The following is a 22,003-nucleotide window of genomic DNA, read 5'->3' as shown; positions in this document are numbered from 1 at the left end:
TGCGGCGCAGAATATCCCATTCAGCCTGAACAGGATAAAGCTGACGTTCTACGTCATTAATTAGTTATTATTTTTATCCTCTAATCCATAACAAAGTGTGGGAGAAAAACTATTATTTTTGTTTACTTCAACTATGATATGTTACAAAATTGTCCATTTGATTTATATCTTCTAGTATACGTTTGTTATTTGCTTTGATCGGTCCTCATAATCTGTCAGTAGAAACAGTGGCTGCAGGATAAATAGAGTTTTACATATTACTGTCTGCAGGTCGATCCCCATTATATTGTCACACTGAATTTAATGTATTTATAAATTATTGTAAACTTGCAATTTTCAGGTTGATTTCAATATCATGCATTATTACATTGAGTTTAGTGTATTATTATTGTTTGCCTAGAAACAGTGGTTGCAGGATAAATAGAGTTTTACATATTACTGTCTGCAGTCGATCCCCATTAATTGTCACACTGAATTTAATGTATTTATAAATTATTGTAAACTTGCAATTTTCAGGTTGATTTCAATATCATGCATTATTACATTGAGTTTAGTGTATTATTATTGTTTGCCTAGAAACAGTGGTTGCAGGATAAATAGAGTTTTACATATTACTGTCTGCAGGTCGATCCCCATTATATTGTCACACTGAATTTAATGTATTTATAAATTATTGTAAACTTGCAATTTTCAGGTTGATTTCAATATCATGCATTATTACATTGAGTTTAGTGTATTATTATTGTTTGCCTAGAAACAGTGGTTGCAGGATAAATTGAATTTTTGTGTATTACTGTTTTCAGGTTGATTCCATTGTATTACATTGATGTCACACTGAGTTTAATTTATTTATTAATTATTGTTTGCTATGTTTAGGTTGATCTCATTAGCTTTCATTATTACATTGAAATTACATTATTACATTACATTTGGTGTTTGCATACTGTTTGCAGGGTGATCGATCCTGTTGTGTTACATTATATTTAATTTAGTTTATTATTGTTTGCTATGGGCAACCTAGGGAGACACACCAGCACAAGTTAGGTCTAATCACTGAGCTACTCTCGGCCTACTAAACTTCCAAACCTATTCATAGCTCCCTACCTTTTTTCATGTTAGATCAACCGTTTCAAATTGCACCTAAAATCCTTCATAAAAAATGTGCACCCTTTCTCTTTGGCTCAATCCTACGGGACATTCCAAATTCCATAGCACCATACCACTCCCCGCCTGTTACCGGCCATGGTCAGACTGCTGGTGCTCCCTTGCACCTACCATTGCAGGCGGTCCCTCCTCCTACCCCGTCTCTCCTCTCCCCCCCCCCCCCCCCCCACCTTTCTTGTCCTGGACAGAAGAGCCAGCCGAGGCTGGTACCTGTGCCCAGGACAGGCATGCGCTACAACAGCTTGCTCTGAATGTGCACGTTAAACAATCAGTCCAGTCCAGTTGTTTGCTATTTTCAAATTGATTTCATTATCTCAAATTAGTACATTGACTTTAGTGTATTACTGTTTGCAGGTTGATCCTGTTGTGTTACATTATATTTAATTTAGTTTATTATTGTTTGCTATTTTCAGGTTGAATCTGTGGTCCCGACATGTCCACAGGGTCTTGGGATGACTCTGCAAACCTTGTTCCAGATTCACCACTGACTAAGGACAGCGAAAATGTGTTTGTTAAAAAGCCCCCCGCTAGACCACCTCCTCCAGCTCGACCTCCACCACCTAAGTTTGTTTCTACACTTCAGCAACCATCTGAAAGTAGTGATGTGAAAAATTCTGAAGAAACTGCCTTTAAGAGTGATTCAGCAAAAGATTCTAGTGAGGACACAGCAAAATCTGATTTATTGAAAAGTCCAAGCGAACATTTACCAAAAGGCAGTCATTTGAAGAAACCCAAAGGTACAAAAAAGCTTGGATTTCTTCATAAAAGAGCTAAATCTCCTAGTAAGTTCCATTCAAAATCTCCTTCAAAGTCACCTTCACAAGAAATACTTACACATGAATTGTCATCAGAAGATTCTGTTGATGAAAGTGTTAAACTGAAGTCTGAACACTGGCAGGCCTTCCTGCAGATGCAAGATAGAATAAAGTCTAATGTACTGAAGACACAATCAGCTTTAGGAAAACTATCTTCTGGGCATATTTCTCCTACTGGTCAGACGTCTCCAGATGCCAAGGATTCAAAAGCCTTATCTTGGACTCGCTTTGGTGATGATGATGAATCTCAAAGTCTGACTGTTGAGGAAGAAAAAGAACACCCTGAAGAACATGATTTTTTGGATTTGATGTCATGTGATGACAATGGTAATGAAGATAGTGAATTGTCAACTCTCATAACTCTACAGAAAGAGCTACCTCATCTTAAAGTAACTCCAGAGCCTTCTCCTAGCCAAACACCAAAACCACCAATAAACAGCCGACGATCAAGTGCAGGTATGGAGCACGAACCTTTTGCCGATATCTTAGACTTTGAAAAACCATTACAAACAGAACATCAAAAGACAACAACACCTGCTGAGGTGGATCTGTTAGGTCTGTGTTCTGATGAACCTGTTTCTAATGTAGAACAGTCTCATTCCTCAATCATTGTCAATGAAGATCTTTTGGGTCTTGGAGATCTGCTCAGTAATTCGGCTTCACCAGCTCAGACTCAGCCTTCTCAAGATCCTGCAAATGAATGGTTCTTTGGGTCATACCAGAGCAGTGCCCAGTCTTCTTTGTGCCCTAGTCCTCTTTCATTTGATGACACAATTCACAATCAAGATCAGTTGGTTCCAGACAGCACCGCAGTATCAGATCTAGCTAAAAGTCTTGTGGATGATTTTCTTCAGTGGGGTGTCAATCAAGTTAGTGAGGAGCAGCAACATCAGTTTTTACTAAAGTCTAAAAATCCTTTTCATTCGGAACTAATTCCATCTTTAGACAGTGATATGGAAAACAAGAATGCATCTCTTGACCCATTTCGAAGTGAAACCAAGGATGATCAGTTAGATGGTATTTGGGGATCCATAAGTGAAAGAAACAAGTCATCAGATGTATCCCAAAAGGAACAAGTTTCAGTCACTGATATGAAACATATTGACCCGTTTGGAAGTAACCAAGCTGATCTGTTTAGCAGTAATCAACCTGAACCATTTGGCAGTAAACAAACTGACCCTTTTGACAGTAAACAACTTGACCCTTTTGACAGTAGTAAACAACTTGACCCTTTTGAAAGTAAACAAACCGACTCTTTTGGCGGTAAACAAACTGACCCTTTTGGAAGTCAGCCAATGTCAATTACACCAGAACACCCAAGCACAAATATGGATGTGCTTGATCCTTTTGCTTCCCAACCAAATACAAATGTGAACCATGTTCAAGAAAACATTACAGAAAAGAAAAACGACCTATTCGGATCTACTATTGAACAAATAGATCCATTTGCATCTCAGCCAAGCAGCAAAATGGATCAGCTGGATCCATTTGAATCTCAGGCAAAATCTGCTTCGGAACAAACTGCTGCAAATGATACATTTGATAAATTGGCAGGTACTTCAGCCTTTGAAGATACCACAGCTTTTGGTGATAAAACTGATGTTAATGTCACAGCTGCTTCAGGCAACAACCCATTTATGGACAGTGACAGCAAACAGAATAAAGTGAATTTTACTACAATGAATGATAAGACAAACTTTCAGCAAAATATGGATTTTGAAGATGATGGCTTCTTTGAAAAATGTGCACCCGTGGCGTCTGCAGATGCTTCCAGTGTTTGGGGAACACATACAGGCACAGCTTCTGCAGCAAACCCTTTTCAGAATGATGCATTCACTGCTGAAACTGTGATTGTTGCATCAGCTCAAGGAGGCGAAACAGACCAGCTGGATACAAAACCAACTAATCCTTTCCTGACAGCAAGCTTTGAAAATATTGCAGCTGCATCTCAAAAACCAAACCCATTCTTTGATGATTCCACTTTTGGTGATGCATCAGCAGCATTTGGGGATAGTGTAGTTCCATCTTCCACTGGTGGAGATAGTAACCTATTATTTGGAGCAGAGACAGCACAAGAAGAAGTGAAAATGGATTGTGGAAATACGTTTGATCCATTTGCTACAATTGTAGATGGAGAACATCCAGAAGATCAGCTTACTAAAGGACTTGGACCAGTTTCACAGGATCCTAATCTCAACAATTCCACTTACGATAATCTCAACCAAACTGAAGAAGACAAGGAAACAGAGGGATTCATGCTTGAAATAAGATCAGCAGATAGTGCTAAAGTTGCTTCTGGTCCAGTACCTGCATTACCACCACCACCAACAAAACCTACAAAATCTCCACAGATGCCTCAAAGAGAAAATCCATTTGACAGAGATTCGCCACCAGAAGAAAACTTTGCAAAGTTTCAAGTTGTTGAAGAAGGAATTAAAAACAAGGAGCCCCGTGAGATGCTGAAAAGCATGTCTTCTGAAAACAGCACCCCAGAAGAAGCTGAGAGTCTGGAACCATTAGAGGAATTTCATCCTAAATATGAAGGGACTGGATGGAGATTAATGCTGAGACAACCCACGAAGAAAAAACTGGCAGGAAATAGATTCTGGAAAACTGTATTTGTGAAGCTACTGAAACAAAATGATGGTCCAGTATTAAAGTTGTTCAGTGACGAAAAGGACACTGATGCTTTTCAAGAACTTCCACTGCAGCCATGCTACTCAATCTCTGACGTGGCTTTGCAGCAGTTTGACCAGTATGGCAAGATCCACACTGTAAAGATCCAGTATTTGTTTTACAGAGAGCGAGTGGGAATAAGATCTGAACGAATAACTCCTTCCTTTGTGCGGAAACCCAAACCAACAATGATCCTTGATCATGCACCGCAGGTTTCAGAATTGCTCAAGTTTGGCAGCTTGAATGAAGAAAACTTGAGGACATTTGTATATGAAGTGGAAGATGCTTTTATGATGTTGGAGGCTCACAGAGAAAAGACGCTAACATACACAAAGGATGAATGCCAGGCAGAGGTTTGGGATGAGTACTTTGCTACTGTTGACAAAGATGGCCATGTGTTAACTCAGAAAGCAAGAGTGCGGGTATTCTTTCTTGCATTTGTTACTGGGATGCCAGTTTGTGAACTCGGAATGAATGATAAAAGACGAAAAGGACGTGAGGTTGTTGGTCGTCATGACATTATCCCAGTGAAAACTGAAGACTGGATCAAAATAGAAAATCCTGAATTTCACTGCTCTGTCGATCTTGATGAATATGCAAAAACCAACACACTGAAGTTTCAGCCACTGGATGCTTGTCAGTTTGAACTGCTCAGATTCAGGGTTCGACCCAAAGATAACCGTGAACTTCCCATGCAGATGAGAATTCAGCAGATTGTAAAAGGACGACACTTTGAAATCAGATGTGACATGTTGGTCACAGGTTATCATGCCAATAGTAAAAAACATGGACAGTTTCCTTGTGAGGATATAGAAATTAGATTTCCCATTCCAGACACTTGGGTTTACCTTTTCCGTTATGAGAAACGGTTTGGGTATGGATCCTATAAATCCCAAACTAGAAAGCCTGGAAAGATCAAGGGACTGGAGAGACTTACCATGATGGCTCAGGGTGTGATGACACCAACTTTGATGGAAGCATCAACAGGCACTGCCAAGTATGAAAATCTCTTTAAGGCTGTGGTCTGGAGAATCAGCAGGCTGCCTGAAAGGAATCAAGGTAGGCTTCTGTTTGTGGGTCAGGGGGTTTCCCTCAATTCAAATGGGCTGCATATCAAAGGCTATGGTATATTGGTTTTAAAACATTAGAAATCATTAAGTTAAAGCTCCCTCAAGTAATTCTAAATTGTTTTTTTAGGTATATTTGCTAGAAGCATTTTCTTTTTCTCTTACACTTTAGACCATGTGACTTAATTTGTATTAAGTTTGACATCCAATAGCCGATGTATTTTTCTATTCTATTCTATTTTATTCTAATTTGTATTAAAGTCACTAAATAAATGTTCCTTTCATTTTCTCTCTACATATGGTGTACCATACATAATTTGGTATCCCATCAGTGAACACATTATAAGTGTAGTTACCAAAACGTACTGCTGTACAAGGCAGAATCAAGGTAGTATATAATCACGAATCATTGTCAAAACAGTTAATAGTCTTATTCAACTTACCATACTAGCACAACAACAATGCTATACGACCCTGAGTTATAACCTCCACTGCATAATTATCCCCCCTTGCCATGGGTAGACCGTATATCCTCGTTATTGATTCTACAGTCCTTCATTGCAGTCGTGTTCGAGTTCTGTAGTAAAATTTTTGTCAAATTGTTAAATTGTTTATTAATTTGTAATTTTGTTTTACTCTGTCATACGAGGTCTTTTGGGTGATTTACACAGGGGGTTAATGTCTGACACGGCTTCCTCGGGCTCCAACCGGTTGGTTGTGTGTGGCGAGGGGGGTTGTCTTAAACGACTGCCCCAGTTTGATCAGCATTTGTTATGTCGGGCATGTCGTTCTTGTTGTTTGGAACGCCAGTGTCATATCTGAGTAAATTGGTCCCCCTCCACGTGGGGGAAGGCTAAGAAGCTGTCAAAAGACGCCGAGCGTAAGAGGATGATTAGATGTGAACGGGACGGGCGGACCACAGTGGCAACCTCCGGGGTCGTGCTCCATACCGATTTGCCTTCGGTCGGCAAGTGTCCAGTTCAAAGAGCTCGCGGATAAGTGGTAGGCGCAAGGGTGCCTCCTCGTCTGTTCGCCATCTTCATGGTGATACCAGTAAACCTGAAGCGCCGCTTGGCGCGGAGGGGCGCTGTTGCTCCCTGCTTCAGGTTTCTTCTGGTTGGGCTCCGTTCCACCTGGGGATTTGCTTTTGCCTCCGCCGGTGGAGGCAGCGCCGGTTACGGTTGTAACGGGGGCGTCAGTCGGAGGGAGTGCAGTTGTGGCAGGAACGACTGTGTCTCTCAGTTCCGACTCCCATCTTGCTGATGGGGGCAGGGTTATCGGTTCTGTGGAGGGGTCGATTAGCTCTAGAATGAAGTCCGCTTTGCGGCGCCGTTTGTCTCACCAGATTTCTGGTGCAGGGTTGGTCGTGGCGTCCGAGGGGGCCGTTTCGACCAACGCGTCTTTTGGTGCTACTTCGGTGATCGAGCCACTTGGCGAAATCGCGAAGTCTGACAACGTTGTCTCGGTCACGGAGCCGGGTGGCGTTGTTTCGGGTGCGACGCCAGTGGGCGTCCCTTCTGTTGTTGGGGCGCCTGTACAGCATCATCAACTTTTAGATCGTTTGCATGTGGCTATGTCAACTGGGTTGGCTAATCCACACGTGGTACGTTGGGTTCAGAATTCGGCGCAGGATTCGTACGTGTACGAATTTCCTGACAGTCCGGTTCAACCGACACCACCAGTCCCTTTGTTTCGGCAGGGATCAGGGAAACTGCAGCTTTCTTGGGTGCGCCTGTGTCTACACCGATGGTCAATCCGGACCTGTCAGATCGGGGTAGAGGTTCCAGGCGTTATCCCTCGACTGCGTGGGCGGAACCTTTCGTTCAGGGTCCGATGGTTTCGGGTCGCCCTCAGGGGCGGACTCGGGGGGACTATGTTTCTCTTTTTGAGAATTTCATGGCCTGCCTAGGGGAATCGCCTCCACCAGTCCCTCCACCGCCAGGGTTTCCAGCGAGACCGGGGTTGGACCAGTTTGCAGATTCGGCCGGTCCGCATTGTCCTGCCAATGCAGTTTCGTTTCCGTTACGGTCAGTGCATGAAGAGGATTTTCCCTCCGAATCAGTGGGTGGTTCGGGGGAAGGGTCGGCACCAGGTTCGGTGCTTGACGAGATTCCCAATTTGGCTGATGGTATGCCAGACGGCGATTATGATTACCAGGCGGTTCTTGGTTTTGTACGGGAACAGGTCCGACTGGTGTGCGCGGATGCAATTCCGTCGGAGGAGGCTGTTCAGTCTTACAAGGGTGTTTCGTTTGGAAACCGGCCTTTAGCGACAGACGCTCCGTGGCAGGATTTCGGCTTGCTGTTAGCACATGAGGCGCGTGAATCTCTTGCGGAGATTGATGCTTTGATTACGGGTAGCGATCGTATTTTGGGGGAGGTGGTGGAAGAGTTTCCGGCGGCGTTAGCTACCGGGAAACTGTTGTCTGCGGCGAAGGTTTTGTCCACGTCTTTGTATAAGACATTGGGAGCAGTCCAGCGGTCGTTTCCGCTAGGGTGAAGGCAGACTGCCACCCATCTCCTAATGTCAGTGTGCCACTCACGGATTTAGAGACTTTGGAGAGGTTATCTAAACTTCTTTTTCAAGTCAATAACCATTTAGGTACGTTCCTATTTGGGTTACATAAAGCAGTCACGGGTCTTCCGCCGATGGCTAAGGGTTGTTTGTTGGCGGCTTCTAAAGCCTCTCATCACGTCGCTCAGATTGCTGGGCGTGTTTTTGCCAACAGTCTACTTCTGCGTCGGGATCACTACCTGGCGGGACTGAGAGCGACGGGTGTGGTTAAAACCTACTTTTGTAGTCGCTCAGTACCGTCTGTCGACAAACGAGTACTGGTGGAGAAGATGGTTGTCAAGTTTCTCAACAAGAAAGCCATCCAGGAGGTAGATTTGGGCACTCCGGGATTTTATTCCCATCTGTTCTTCGCCAAGAAAAAGAATGGCGAGTGGCGACCAATTCTAAACCTGAAGCCGCTGAATTCTTATGTCGTTATTCCATCTATGAAGATGGAGACAGTTCAGTCTGTTCGCGCTTTGCTTCAGGTGGGGGAATGGGCGGCATCCATCGATTTGAAGGACACTTACCTGCATGTTCCAATCCATTGGGATTTTTGGAAGTACTTGCAGTTCCTCTACGACGGCAGAGCTTACGAGTTTCAAGTTCTGCCGTTCGGATTGGCCACAAGCCCTCACATCTTTACTAGTAAAGGTAGTGATGATACATCTGTTGGGTATACGGATGCACAATTACCTGGACGATTGGTTAATTCCGGCGGCGTCACAGACGGCATGTCTCGTGGGCGTGGAGTTCGTGATCGACATGATTCTCTGATTGGGGTTTATTCCCAATTGGGTCAAGTCGGAATTAGTGCCAACGCAGGTTTTCACTTATCTCGGGGTGGTTTTCAACCTTGTGGAGGCGTCCGTTCTTCTGACGGATTCGCGACTTCACAATTTCATGACGTTGGCGCAATGTCTTCTGGTGGAGCAAAGTGCATCGGTGCACACGCTCCATGTGTTGATAGGCCATCTCGAATCGCTGGTGGTGCTGAATGTGCGGTTCAGACGGTTCAAGAGACCGCTTCAATGGCATTTGTCCCGAGTGTGGGATGGTCTCAGCTGGGATTTGGTAATACCATTGGGGCCTTGGTTCATTCGTCCGATCCAAGAGTGTCTAGTGGACAAGTGTATGTCCCAGGCCGTTCCTTTACACCCACTTTCTCCAGAGTTGGTCCTGTTTACCGATGCTTCCTTCGAGGGGTTCGGTGCACACCTTTTAGATCAACATCTGTCAGGGGTGTGGACTCCTTCAGAGAGGAGTCATCACATCAACCTGTTGGAGATGGAAGCAGTGCATTGCGCTTGTCTCCATTTCAGGACTGTTATTCGACATCGTTGAATTTTGTTGAGGTCGGACAACATGTCGGTTGTTGCGTACCTCAATCGGTGGGGAGGCACCAAATCCCTGTCATTGAGTCTTGCGGCTTTGGAGATTCTGGAATGGTGCGAGTGGGGATTCTGGAATGGGGAGTGGTGTTATCAGCCAAACACATTCCTTCGTCCGTGAACGTCTTGGCGGACGCTTTGAGTCGTCGTTCCCCAGTTCAGACGGAGTGGATGTTGCACTGGATGGTGGCTTATCGAGTTCTTCAGTTGTGGGGGAGTCCTCAACTCGATATGTTTGCCACTCGCCTGAACAGTCAGTTGCCAGTGTTTGTATCGCCGGTACCAGACCCACTGGCACTGGAGTACGATACGTTGAGCATGAACTGGACGGGACTGGATTTTTACGCCTTTCCTCCTCTGGTTCTGCTTGGCAAGGTTCTGGCAAAGATCAGACAGCAACCTTGTCGTGTCACACTCATAGCCCCGAGTTGAGCAGCTCAAGCCTGGTTTCCTCCGCTCCTGTCACTTTTAGTGCAGGAGCCGGTGTGGTTGCCGTTGATACCCGATCTGCTCAGTCAGAGACTGCATCGGACAGAGTGGCATCCGAAGCCAGAGGTTTTCCGACTTCACTCATGGCGGTTGTCGGGGTTTCCCTCCGAAACCGAGGCTTTTCTAAATGGGTTGCTGAGCTCGTCTCCTCTTCGAAGTGCCAGTCTACGGAGAGGGTCTACCAGTGTCACTGGCGCGCTTGGGTTCGTTGGGCGACTGAGAGGGACGTGGATCCCTTGTCGCCTACTGTTAATGACTTAGCTAAGTACTTTCTGGCTCTTGTCCAAGAAAGACAGCTGAAGGTTCAAACAGTGAGAAGTCACCGGTCGTCCATTTTCACTACTCTGAGGCAGTGTGGACGTCAAGATTTCTCAACGAATCTTGTGTTGCATGACTTGCTTAAGTCGTTGCAAAACACGGTTGAGAAGCCTTCCATTTTGCCTAAATGGAATGTTTTTCTGGTTCTGCATGCACTCAAAGGCAAGCCCTACGAGCCTTTGAAATTCGCCAGTCTTCGTCATTTGACGTGGAAAACTTTGTTTCTGGTCTCACTAGCGTCTTGCCGTCATATTAGTGAGATTCATGCTTTTTTGCATGATTTGGTGGATTACAATACGGACGGGTCAGTTACATTACGTACTGATCCTGTTTTCGTGGCTAAGAACCAGGTGCCAGGGGAAGAGTTTCCTCCGGCCATCATTCAGTGTTTATCTCGTATGCTTTCTGCGGATAATTCTGATAGACTTCTTTGTCCGGTGCGGGCTTTGAAATTCTATTTGGAGCATACTAGAAATCTCCGGCAAAACACTAAGAGACTGTTTATCTCTTTCACACGCCAACCAGGAGACATTACGAAGAATGCTTTGTCGAGATGGATTGCTGCAACCATCAAACTGGCATATGAGAAGGCGGGTGATCATGTTCTGCGGAATTTCTCCGTTCGACCTCATGAGATTCGGGCGATTTCTGCTTCCCTTAATTTCCATGATTCTCTGGACAATTTCAAGGTCATGAGTGCGCGGTTTTGGAAAGGTCGACACATGTTTGACCGGTTTTATTTCCGTGATATGGCTGTTGGTCCGGACAGAACTTGGCGGATTCAATCAGTCATTGCAGGACAGCAAGTCATTTCATTGCACAGGGCCACGAGTAGGGGGCGACCCTTATTTCGTCCGGTCGCTAGCGGCAGTCTTTCTGAGAGATAGTTCTCCACCTCCTGTTTGGAGAGTGGGGGTGGATGGTTGACTATCTGGGGCAGTCGAGTGTCTTTTACCATTACTTGGTGTGCAGGTTTCCTCACCTTGTTAACTTGGTTTACTTTTAATTGGGGTTGTAGTTCTTCAATTTAAAAGTCACTTTGACATTTTATACCTCGTATGATGTGGGTTGCTTTTTCACTGTATCATTACTTGAGACGAACACTACTGGTTGAATGGGTAAGTCCTCCTTGTTTTCTTACCTCCTCCCTTTAATGTTAAATTCTTGTGCTTTAACGGTGTTATATCACATCAGTTATAGCATTGTTGTTGTGCTAGTACGGTAAGTTGAATAAGACTATTAGAAAAAAATTCTAATTTTCGTTATTATTCATACTTACCTAGTACTAGCACAACAACTGTTACCTCCCACCCGCCCCGAGGGAGGTCTTTTTTGATTCAGTCATTCTGGACTTTGAATCGATAATGAGGATATACGGTCTACCCATGCGCGGATGTAGGTTATACATCCGGCAAGGGGAGATAATTCTGCAGTGGAGGTTATAGCTCAGGGTCGTATAGCATTGTTGTTGTGCTAGTACTAGGTAAGTATGAATAATAATGAAAATTAGAAACAAATTTTCTAAAACTAGATGTTCACCAAATATTGCCTTATCCAAGTCTACTTCCTTCGAGCTATTGTTTTTCTTTTCTTCATTTCAATTAATATTTTTTTTTTTTTTAAATAAAAAAATGTGATAAAGCTGCTAAGTCAGATTACAGAAAAGCAAGCTTGTTTTAAAGACAGCCTCAGTATCTAGACATTAAAAATGCCATGCTATCTACAAATACATCTCTATCTCGCTGTCATTTGCAGCTTTGTCGAACACAAAATAGATTTTTGCTCTGGAAGAATATTACTTAAATTACAGCACTACTGAATTATGTCAGACTTATGATTGAGGTTTTTTGTAGCTGTTCTGAACGTCTCATTGAAGCTGCCTTTAAATACTCCATTACGAGTGAGCCACATGGGAAATGAGTTTATACATCTTTTATATCTCTTACTGTCGTCCAAATCACCTTGGACATTGGTTGGTCAATTACAGACTCGACATAATGCTTTCAATAAATTTTATTGTGGCGGCCCATTTTAGCTCCAAAAGTGGTTTGTAAGAGCACTGAAGTGCTTTTTGGATTAATCAACTGTCTTTCGTGGAATAGCTGATGTTGTCTCTGATAAATTATCTATCTTTCCACCTGTCTGTGCACTTACATTCAACACTAGCTGTTGCTGGTGAAGCGACACATTACTTTACCACAATGGAATCCATTTATAAAATTAATACGTGATGAAATTATTTTAAAACATTACAGGTTGGGTATGGGTGAGAATAGGAATATGTCTTTAATAACACCCCAGCACACTGTTTAGTCACTTAATTTGCTGTTGCCTGTAGGTGACTAAATTCTAGTACTATAATTGTGACATTTGGTCTGCAGGCATTGAAATAAGCTGAGAATAATTGTTCAGGATACCAAAAGGTTATCTCATGTCAAAACAGTCAAGAAGGATACTTTGTTGTTCACATTTAAAACCAATCAATAATTATTTTTAAATTCCACCATGTGAAAACAGTGTTAGCGTGTTTGTAAAAGAATGGTATTCAGAATTGTAAACATAGGTTACTAGGCCCATAATTACCCTATACACAGGTGACCAGGTACATGCACTGGGCTTATGGTCTGCGGCCATGTTGGAGGATGTGAAAATAATATACAGTGTTTGTATGTCTTATATATTTATATATACAGATTTTATTTCTGAACAAATGAAAGCTGAGGTGCTGATAAAATGTACAATATATAAAAATTGTTAACATATTTATTTATAACATTTGTTTCTTGATTACCATATATCACTGTGTATTAGCCGACTCAACAGATAAGCTAACCCCCCCCCCCCAATTCCACCCCCAAAATTGGCTTCAAAATGATAGACTGTATATAAGCCGAGTCCTCATTTTTGCTGCATGTCTTCAATTTGAACTCCACATGACACAGTTTAAAGATTTGCCAAATAACAAATTAATTGTGTTGTATTGATATGCATGTTGTTGGGGTTGTGTGGGTTTTTTTTAGGGGGGGGGGGGGGGGTATCTGTAATCATTTTTCAAATCAAACATCTGGGCCTGTGCTTATAAAACTTAAAGTCTAGACTTTAATAAAGTCCAGACTTTCACGTAATGCTATCTGAATGGCGTTGCCATGACGTTAAAGTCTGGACTTTATTAAAGTCTAGACTTAAGGTTTATAAGTACGGGGCCAGATGTTATAATAGTCAATTAGGGCCTAAATATTACAAATAAAATATGGTATATTATATCTCAATATATTTTATTAGTAATATAATAGATTATAACTGACCATTATGTGATGTCCCTGTTTCATATAACAAAATATATGTTGAAATCCAGCTGCCAACAAATCGTAAACCGATTTCTATTTATAGAAACAGTGTCAAAGTAATTAATTTTATTAAATATAAATAGTATAATTAAAAATAAGTCAAATAACAATGATGGTTTTAACAAACTTTTATGTAATTCATGAATGTAATATTTCAAACAACATTTTCACATTATAGTAACAATACAAAAGTAGTTTTTTTTGTTTTTTGTTTTTTTTAATGTTTATTGCCCCAGAAAAACAATAGATAATGTCAGGGTTGGGGCCCCGAATCATTACCGTACATATCAATTATACACAGAATATACCATAGGAACAAGGAGAGAAAGGGGAGAAAGCTGAAATAAGTATTTCCTCCAAACCAGCAACATTGTAAAACAAACAACCATAGTCTTTTTTTTATATAAAAACAAAGGCTGGCCATTTAAATATTTTCCAAAATCTTAACCAACATTCCCAGTTTTCGTTGGATTCTTTATGTAAACAACTCTTATAATACCTATATTTTTCTAATAATAGCATATCTTCGATATAATGTTTGAATCCAGTTGTATTGAGTGTGGTGTTCTGTAATTTTGTTTTGTATATATAATACTTTACATTTATAATTAACCAATTTACGAAATTGTTTTCCTTATTTATATCACCAAATAAAATCATAGTTTTGTCAAACTGGAAGTCTTCACCTGTTTGTTGCAACCATTGTTCTATAAGATTCCAGAGGTCGATGACTTTGGGGCAAGCATAAAATAAGTGATCCGATGTTTCTGGCTGGCGATGACAGAAATTGCAGAGATTTGAATCAACATATTTTATTTTATATATAAGAGTATACAGCCTGGTCAGCAGTGTTGTCATAGTTATCACTCAGTTATTTTCTTCTACATTTTCCAACATCTCTGGTTCTGGCAGTGCTCATACACATGTAACACACAGGTTGCTGAACAGGCTGTCATCTTCAGTGCCATTCATAGCATTCGCTATTCTCGTCTTCAGTGCCGTCCAATGCATTCGCTATTCCTATTTTCAAGAAACGTCTCACGATCATGTTGCTGGGTATTTGCTCCCACGCATCTTTGAACCACTGAACAACAATCGGCATCAGTGCTCGTCGTCTGCTTCCATTTTTGGTGTAACTGTGTTCACCGCTTACCATCCAGTTTTTCCATTCTTTTCTCACATTCGCCTTGAACGGTCTGTTAAGGCTCACATCAAGTGGCTGTAACAACAACATGCAACCTACTGGTATTACACATTGCCTCACTTTCAAACATGTCCCACACAAGGAAAGATCTGCAGCCTCGTTCCCCACCAAGTCGGGACATCCACACATCGTCCAACCACTGCAGCACAAGTGACTCATTCATCCAGCCCTTTTCCAGAACAGCCACAGCAACACCTTTGCGAAATGCATCTTTCCTTTTAAAGATTACCATCGGCTTTAATTTTGTTCCATTGGCCATGCATGTCAGTACCACGGTAAGATGTTTTTCAGCACCACAGGTTTTGACTTGTACTGTATGCGTCTCCTTCACATCAGTTGTTCTATTATCTGGCATGTCAAAGTTCATCCACTTTATCGATCTTCTTTCTTTCAAAACGAACTGATGAAATGATAATACCTTCTTGTCAACCTCATCTGGTAGTTTTTGTGCAATGTATGTGTATTGCCTCAGAACAAAATTGTTTCTTTCCATAAAACTCGAACACCAATTTGCTGTCACCTTGAATGTTGTTGATATGTTCATGTCCTTTCTTGTCTTAGAAAGATACAGGACACGCTGACATGGAATGTCGTCTGGCCTTCTTAGTTGACTTAATAAAGTACAGACCAAAAGGTTGGCTAATACACAGCGATATACGGTATGTGATAATTGTTTTGGATATGTTTTAATCAGTTCAAGAACAAAATGAATACTTATAATAAGATTAACAGATTTTTTAACTGGCCAGTCAAAACATTTGATTTTTTGTCAATGTCCTCAAATAAAAGAGTATTTTAAGGAGGTCTTGAATACTAGTACTAGTAGTTAAATTACCATTATTGTGGAGCAAAGCTATACTGCAAGTTGGAACACAGCTGTAATGGAGATGTTGTAACTGTTGTTAATGTCATACATCAAGCACGGACTACATGTCTGAATTCAACTGTTTGACATCCAATGCTATATGATTTATTACTTATCATATATCAAGCACTGACTTTATATATCTGAATTCAACTGTTTGACATGCATTAGTTTTTATTAATTATCAAACATCAAGTACTAGCTGACTTTATTTGTCTGAATTCAGCTGTTTGATATCCACTAGTATTTATTAATTATACATAAAGCACGGACTTTACACATCTGAATTCAGCTGTTTGATATCCACTATTATTTACTAATTATACATCAAGCACTGACTTTATATGTCTGAATTCAACTGGCACAAATGATTTTGTCATTCGTCTGTCGGTTATGCAAACCCAATATCAACATAAACGACAGATCGTTTGTGTAAAAGCTGTAATCGCTTGTCAGAAAATCCAAACAAACGTGTGTTGGCTAATATCAATGCTTTGGAAAACTGCATGCAGTGTGAAATCCCTAACCTAAATGTATGTCATATGTGCTTGATGGTAATGTTCTAACCAGCTTTTCCTCCATCGTTCAAAGTGTTCAGCTATTTTCTTCATGACCATTGTCAACTTTTGTTATAAAATGTTACCTGTGTTAGCATGCCACCAACATATTTGTAATTTAGTGAAGTTTGCTGAAATTATCAAACTTCTGACGTCATGTTGCATGTCACAGAATTTTTTATGGGTAGTTTTTTAGAATATACACTAGTATTTATTAATTATACATCAAGCACTGACTTTACATGTCTGAATTCAGCTGTTTGACATCCAATGCTATAGTATTTATTACTTATCATACATTAAGCACTGACTTTATTTGTCTGAATTCAGCTGTTTGACATCCAACAGTATATAATTAAATTTCTATTACATTCATTACAATTTAATGTTTTCCCATTGCAGAAATGGAACATATTTCACAAGCTCGCCGGACCAGAACCAACTAAAATTTACTAGCCCGCAATAATTTCTACTAGTCCGCCAGTCTAAAGAATAATATATTATTAATAATATTATAATATAGTGTCTTCACTTCAAATGATATATATAGATATATTGATAAAACATTATTTAGAACACCTGGTAAGTGATCAACATCACGTGGCAAACAAACTCAAAAAGACAGATCGCTTGTCGGACTGGTAGTTGCATTTTTTAACTTGTCCGTCAGAATTTTTACTCACATTTGGCGAGTGGGCGAGTACTTTCTGCACCCCTGCATTGGTCCAGCTGCAGCAATGCTCGTTTATTCATTTCTCAATGAACGTAAAAATAACATTGTCAAGGAACGTCATATCTGATGACTTCACTTTCATATTGGTACTTTGTCTTATATTGAACGTAAAAGAAATAACAAACGATCCTTAATAATTAATTATCATACAGTAAGCACTAATTTTACATGTCTGAATTTAGCTGTTTGACATCCAATTAATTAGCTGACGTATTCTTTGTGCTGGGATGTTATTAAACATTCATATACTGACGGGAAAAACAACCACAAGGTTTTTTTGGTGGTAAATATTTCAAAGTTTTATTGATGATTATTTCATTGTTTGGATTTTTAGGTTGTCTTCATAACTGAATACATTTTGACAAGTTTTGTTGTTTTATCACAGACAGCGTTTGCATGGATAATGTTGAAATGTTATTTCCTGATCCAAATCAATTGCATGTGTGCCCACACTGTGCTGCAGTCGCTGCTCTAACTTTCCTTACCACTGACCCAATCAAGTTGTTTATGATCCTTTGTGGGATGTTACAGACCTGTCAACCTTTAGTCAAGAGAAAGCAGGAGGTGTGTGTTGAAAAAGCAGGAGATTTTGTCAAAAAGCAGGAGATTTTTTAAATTCACACAATTTAACCCAAAATCGCAAGATTTAAAAAAAACATTATTACAATAAGTTATATGAATACTATATAATGTCATATATACTTCTTAACCTTAGATCTTGGCATTTAAAAAAAAAAAAAAAAAATTAAAAACATTTTTTTTTTTTTTTTTTTTTTTAAAGTTTAAATATTATTATGATTTAATACATATTTAAAAAAAAAAAATATTTTATCCAAAAATGTTAAGAACATGAACAAGAGATAAAAAATTTAATTAGTACATTTACGGTATTACACTTACAGCCTTACAGGTTGCGTTACATTATCATTTGTGGTTAGTGTACCTAAGTACCAAAGACAAATTTATATAAATCTTATAAATTAATATTCAGTTTTTACTATAATGAGGAACGGTGGCATGGTACTTATTTAAAATCATTATAATGATGCAATAAACATTGTATTGTCATTAATCATAAGTAAAACCTCATTACGGACATCGTGTGAAATATACCGGAATTATACCCATTTCCGTGAGTAGCTTTATGTCAATGTCAAACACAACATTTTTTAATTGTACAAAAATAATTTCTTGAAGAGTACCCTTATAACCAACATTTTACTGCACAAACATACAAAATTAACTGACACAAGTATGTTTATACAGCTAATTGGTCTTTTCGTTGTCTTGCTGTGACATGTGATTTTAACATGCATCGTGTGTATCGCTGTCAACTCGGAGTCTGGCAGTTACGATTCGTCATATTTGCATTATGTAATCCAGTGGGAAGACATTTTACAATTCAGAGGTGTTATTAGAACTAAATTGGATATTTTTTTGTTTTGTTTTATGCAACACTGAATGTCAATACACAGCCTGTTGAATTAGCGGCAACACGCTTCGTAGCCATTACGATGACAACAAACATTATAATAACACGTCATTTTATAAACTCCATGTGCTTTGTTAACAATATAAATAGGCTATCCCACAATTCTCACTTCGGCAAAGGTTAAACAGTCGGGACAATTCGGCCTGTTACATTCTCAGAAAACGAAAGTAGTCGACATTTTCCGAATGAGAAAAAAAAGGTAGAGTTACTTCCCTTATGTTATTTTGACAAAAGAGGATCGATTTTTTTTTTATGCTTACAAAAATGTCATTTAACAGGAGAAACTGTCTCCCGCACAGGGGAAAGGAGATTTGATCAAATACCGGGAGACTCCTGCGGAATCCGGGAGGGTTGACAGGTCTGATGTTATTCCACTCATGAAGAAGGTCCTCCGTGAGCTGAGCGATGTTGTTTAGGACATTGACAAGCTTCCTGAACCTCCTGTCCAGCTCATCCCACAGATGCTCGATTGGATTCAAATCTGCACTGTAGGGTGGCCAATTGAGTACAGGAACATTATTTTGGTTAAGGAAGTTAAGACAAACCCTCGCAACATGTGGCCTCGCATTATCCTGCATGAATAACTGGAAGAACGTGAGGCCTGATGATATGATACTGATATCTTACGGCTGTAACATTGCCCAGTATGGCCACAAGAGGTGTTTTCACGCCATGAGAAATTTCCCCACCCCACCTCAAACCATAACAGACCCTCCCCAAAATCTGTCATTTTCCTTAACACACGCGTCTGAATATCACTCACCTCGACATCGATAGACACGTTGTCATCCAACTGACCTGTAAAGCGAGAACTGAGACTCGTCAGTGAACAACACACGTCTCTAGTGGACCAAGTGAAACCGATTTGGTGCATGTGCACGCAGCCATTGTAATCAACCTTGATGTCGCCTGGGTGTAAGTTGCGAACCAACGTAGGGACGTCGTAACCTTAAGTTGAACTCCTGCAACTGATTCCTAACTGTTTGTGGATACTGTTTGAGTGCCTACAACCTGACTCACCATCTCTATAGTCATCTGAAATCGGTCAATAAAAAGCATGCAACGTCGCAAATGTTCATGGTTTAGTCAGTTTTAACCAAAGATTCTTTAGACAGTACAATTAGGTAGCTATATGTCAGATGTTACTACATTTGGTATTCGGATAAAAAGGTTATACATATATTACCAAAACTGAACTTGCATTTGTTTTTTCCATCAATATACATTCATTCACTTTTTATATTTGTTTTTCAGGTGCCTACAAGAATCATCTGTTTGTGTTGCGGCTTGATCTTGGCGTGCACGACGAGGTTCCAGAAAACTTTGATAAATATGCAGATGTGTCCTTTACCATGCCAGCCTGCACAGTGTCGAAGGCTCAGGTTAGATCCATCTCAGTCACCTGTCCCAACCCACCTGAGAAGTGGGTACACTGCGCTGCCAAATACAGGTACAAGGTGGAGATTGAACATATGATGGACACTGAGTCAGATGATGGAAGTGACTAATTAAGTACTGATGGAAGCAATGAATGGTGGAGCACATAATGACTGACAACATGACTGACACGGAGTCTCAAGAATGGAAGTGATTACAGTAGTAAGAAGAGACAGTGATAGGTGGGGCATATGATACAATTTGACAGACGCTGATTTTTAAAGAATCACTTGGATTATGATAGGTGAAGCACATGATAACTGGCACATACAAAAAGAAGCAATGTTGGTAATTGATGAAGTAATACTGGAGGCAATTTATTGAAGGTGGGGCACATGATGACTGACAGCTTGATGGACATTGGATCTAATAATGGGTGTGTCCACACTAACAAGTGCTACATGAATAATAAAGAAGGCCACAATAGGTGCAGGACTTGAAGACTGACAGCTTGATGGACATTGGATGTAATAATGGGTGTGTCCACACTAACAAGTGCTACATGACTAATAAAGAAGGCCACAATAGGTGCAGGACTTGATGGCTGACAAGTCTAAAAGTGACCATATGAAATGTGATGAAACCTGATCTGTTTTAGGTTTAGGAAACTGTAGACATTAGCTAGGGTGTTTTAGCTGAAACAGTAGTTTTACTCTAGAACTCGAGGTTGTCTCGAGTCATGTAGACATACGCTGTTTTACACACACAGTAGAACGTGAATCTTCATGTACAGGTACTCAGAATGTTAATGATTATAGTAACTCAGTTGTGTAAGAAATGTTTTATATACATTATTGCTTGGTATGACCATTTTGTGTGAATATATGCGTTAGTAATATCTAATTTATGAGTGTTTGTATCTGTGTATGTATTAATTCCAAAATTATTCAATTCTCGGAGTACACACCTCTTTTAATAATGCAGTTAAAAAAAGTAATTTTGCTCATTTTTATTTAAAGCTGATCTAAAAATTATTACATATGTATATGTGACATTGCAGGTGCGTGTGCAGGAGATTTTACTGACTTTGGTGAGCAAAGTTTCTAAGGAGGTACAGGTCATGCTGCCCTGGAAAATGTATTTAAAAAAAACACACAAAAAACATTGCTTTGCTCTGCACACGTCTGCATCGGTAACCTTTTTTAACCACCAGCCATAAAATTAAGTAAGTGGGTATTGATTATTTTGTAACAAATTCCAACAGGCCAAGCAACTAAGCCTTTAAGGACATTTATTTGTTTCAGTATTGCTGTTGTGGGGGTTTTTGGTTGTTTTTTATTTTTTATTATAACTTAGCTAATTTTCACTCAAGAATATCAAATATTACAGATCCCCAATTTATCTGCCTTGAACTATTCAAGTAGTGATCACATGAGGTTAAGATAATATTTTCTATACTCATCATCTGTAAAATTGAATTGGCTATATTTGCCTTAAACAAAACCATTCTAGTCAACTTGTAGAAATAATTGTACTTTGTGTATATCATTTTTATTTACTAATGATTGATTATTTGAATGCACTTTATAAAAGTCCTGAAATAAAAATCACTAGTAATAATAGTATTGTTCCCACCACCTAACAGGCCATACTTGTGAGTTTATATATACTGCCAAAATGTACTGGAAATTGTTTTTGGATTGACGGTTTTATTACACAATTTTTAGCCAGATGGTTAGTTTTCATGCATGTTATGTTATGTTATTTCATGGAAAATATTTTTTTTACAACAAGCTACACAATCTTTTTTTCTTTGTTTTCAAAAACATTAATTATTTACAAATTTTCTCACTAAATGTAATATAATAACATCAGTAATATCTGTATATTATTTGCATTGCCTTAAAGTTTGTTACACATTTGAAGAACAAAATGATGTATAGAGTTTAAAATTA

At 39.9% G+C, this 22,003-nt stretch overlaps 1 protein-coding gene across 1 annotated transcript; it reads left to right on the top strand.

Annotated features, from left to right (window-relative positions):
- The first annotated feature begins 1,597 nt into the window (after positions 1-1,597).
- Positions 1,598-20,999, top strand: LOC121370126. The gene is made up of 2 exons (XM_041495229.1): positions 1,598-5,714; positions 19,926-20,999. Exons 1-2 carry the CDS (start codon positions 1,598-1,600, stop codon positions 20,177-20,179), a joined length of 4,371 nt encoding a protein of 1,456 aa, XP_041351163.1. The 3' UTR covers positions 20,180-20,999.
- Positions 21,000-22,003: the final 1,004 nt, after the last annotated feature.

The sequence above is a fragment of the Gigantopelta aegis genome, chromosome 4 (genome assembly GCF_016097555.1).
Source record: "Gigantopelta aegis isolate Gae_Host chromosome 4, Gae_host_genome, whole genome shotgun sequence".
Lineage (NCBI taxonomy): Eukaryota > Metazoa > Mollusca > Gastropoda > Neomphalida > Peltospiridae > Gigantopelta > Gigantopelta aegis.
The sequence above is the reverse complement of the archived record's forward strand: the minus strand, read 5'-3'. Positions and strand labels throughout refer to the sequence as shown.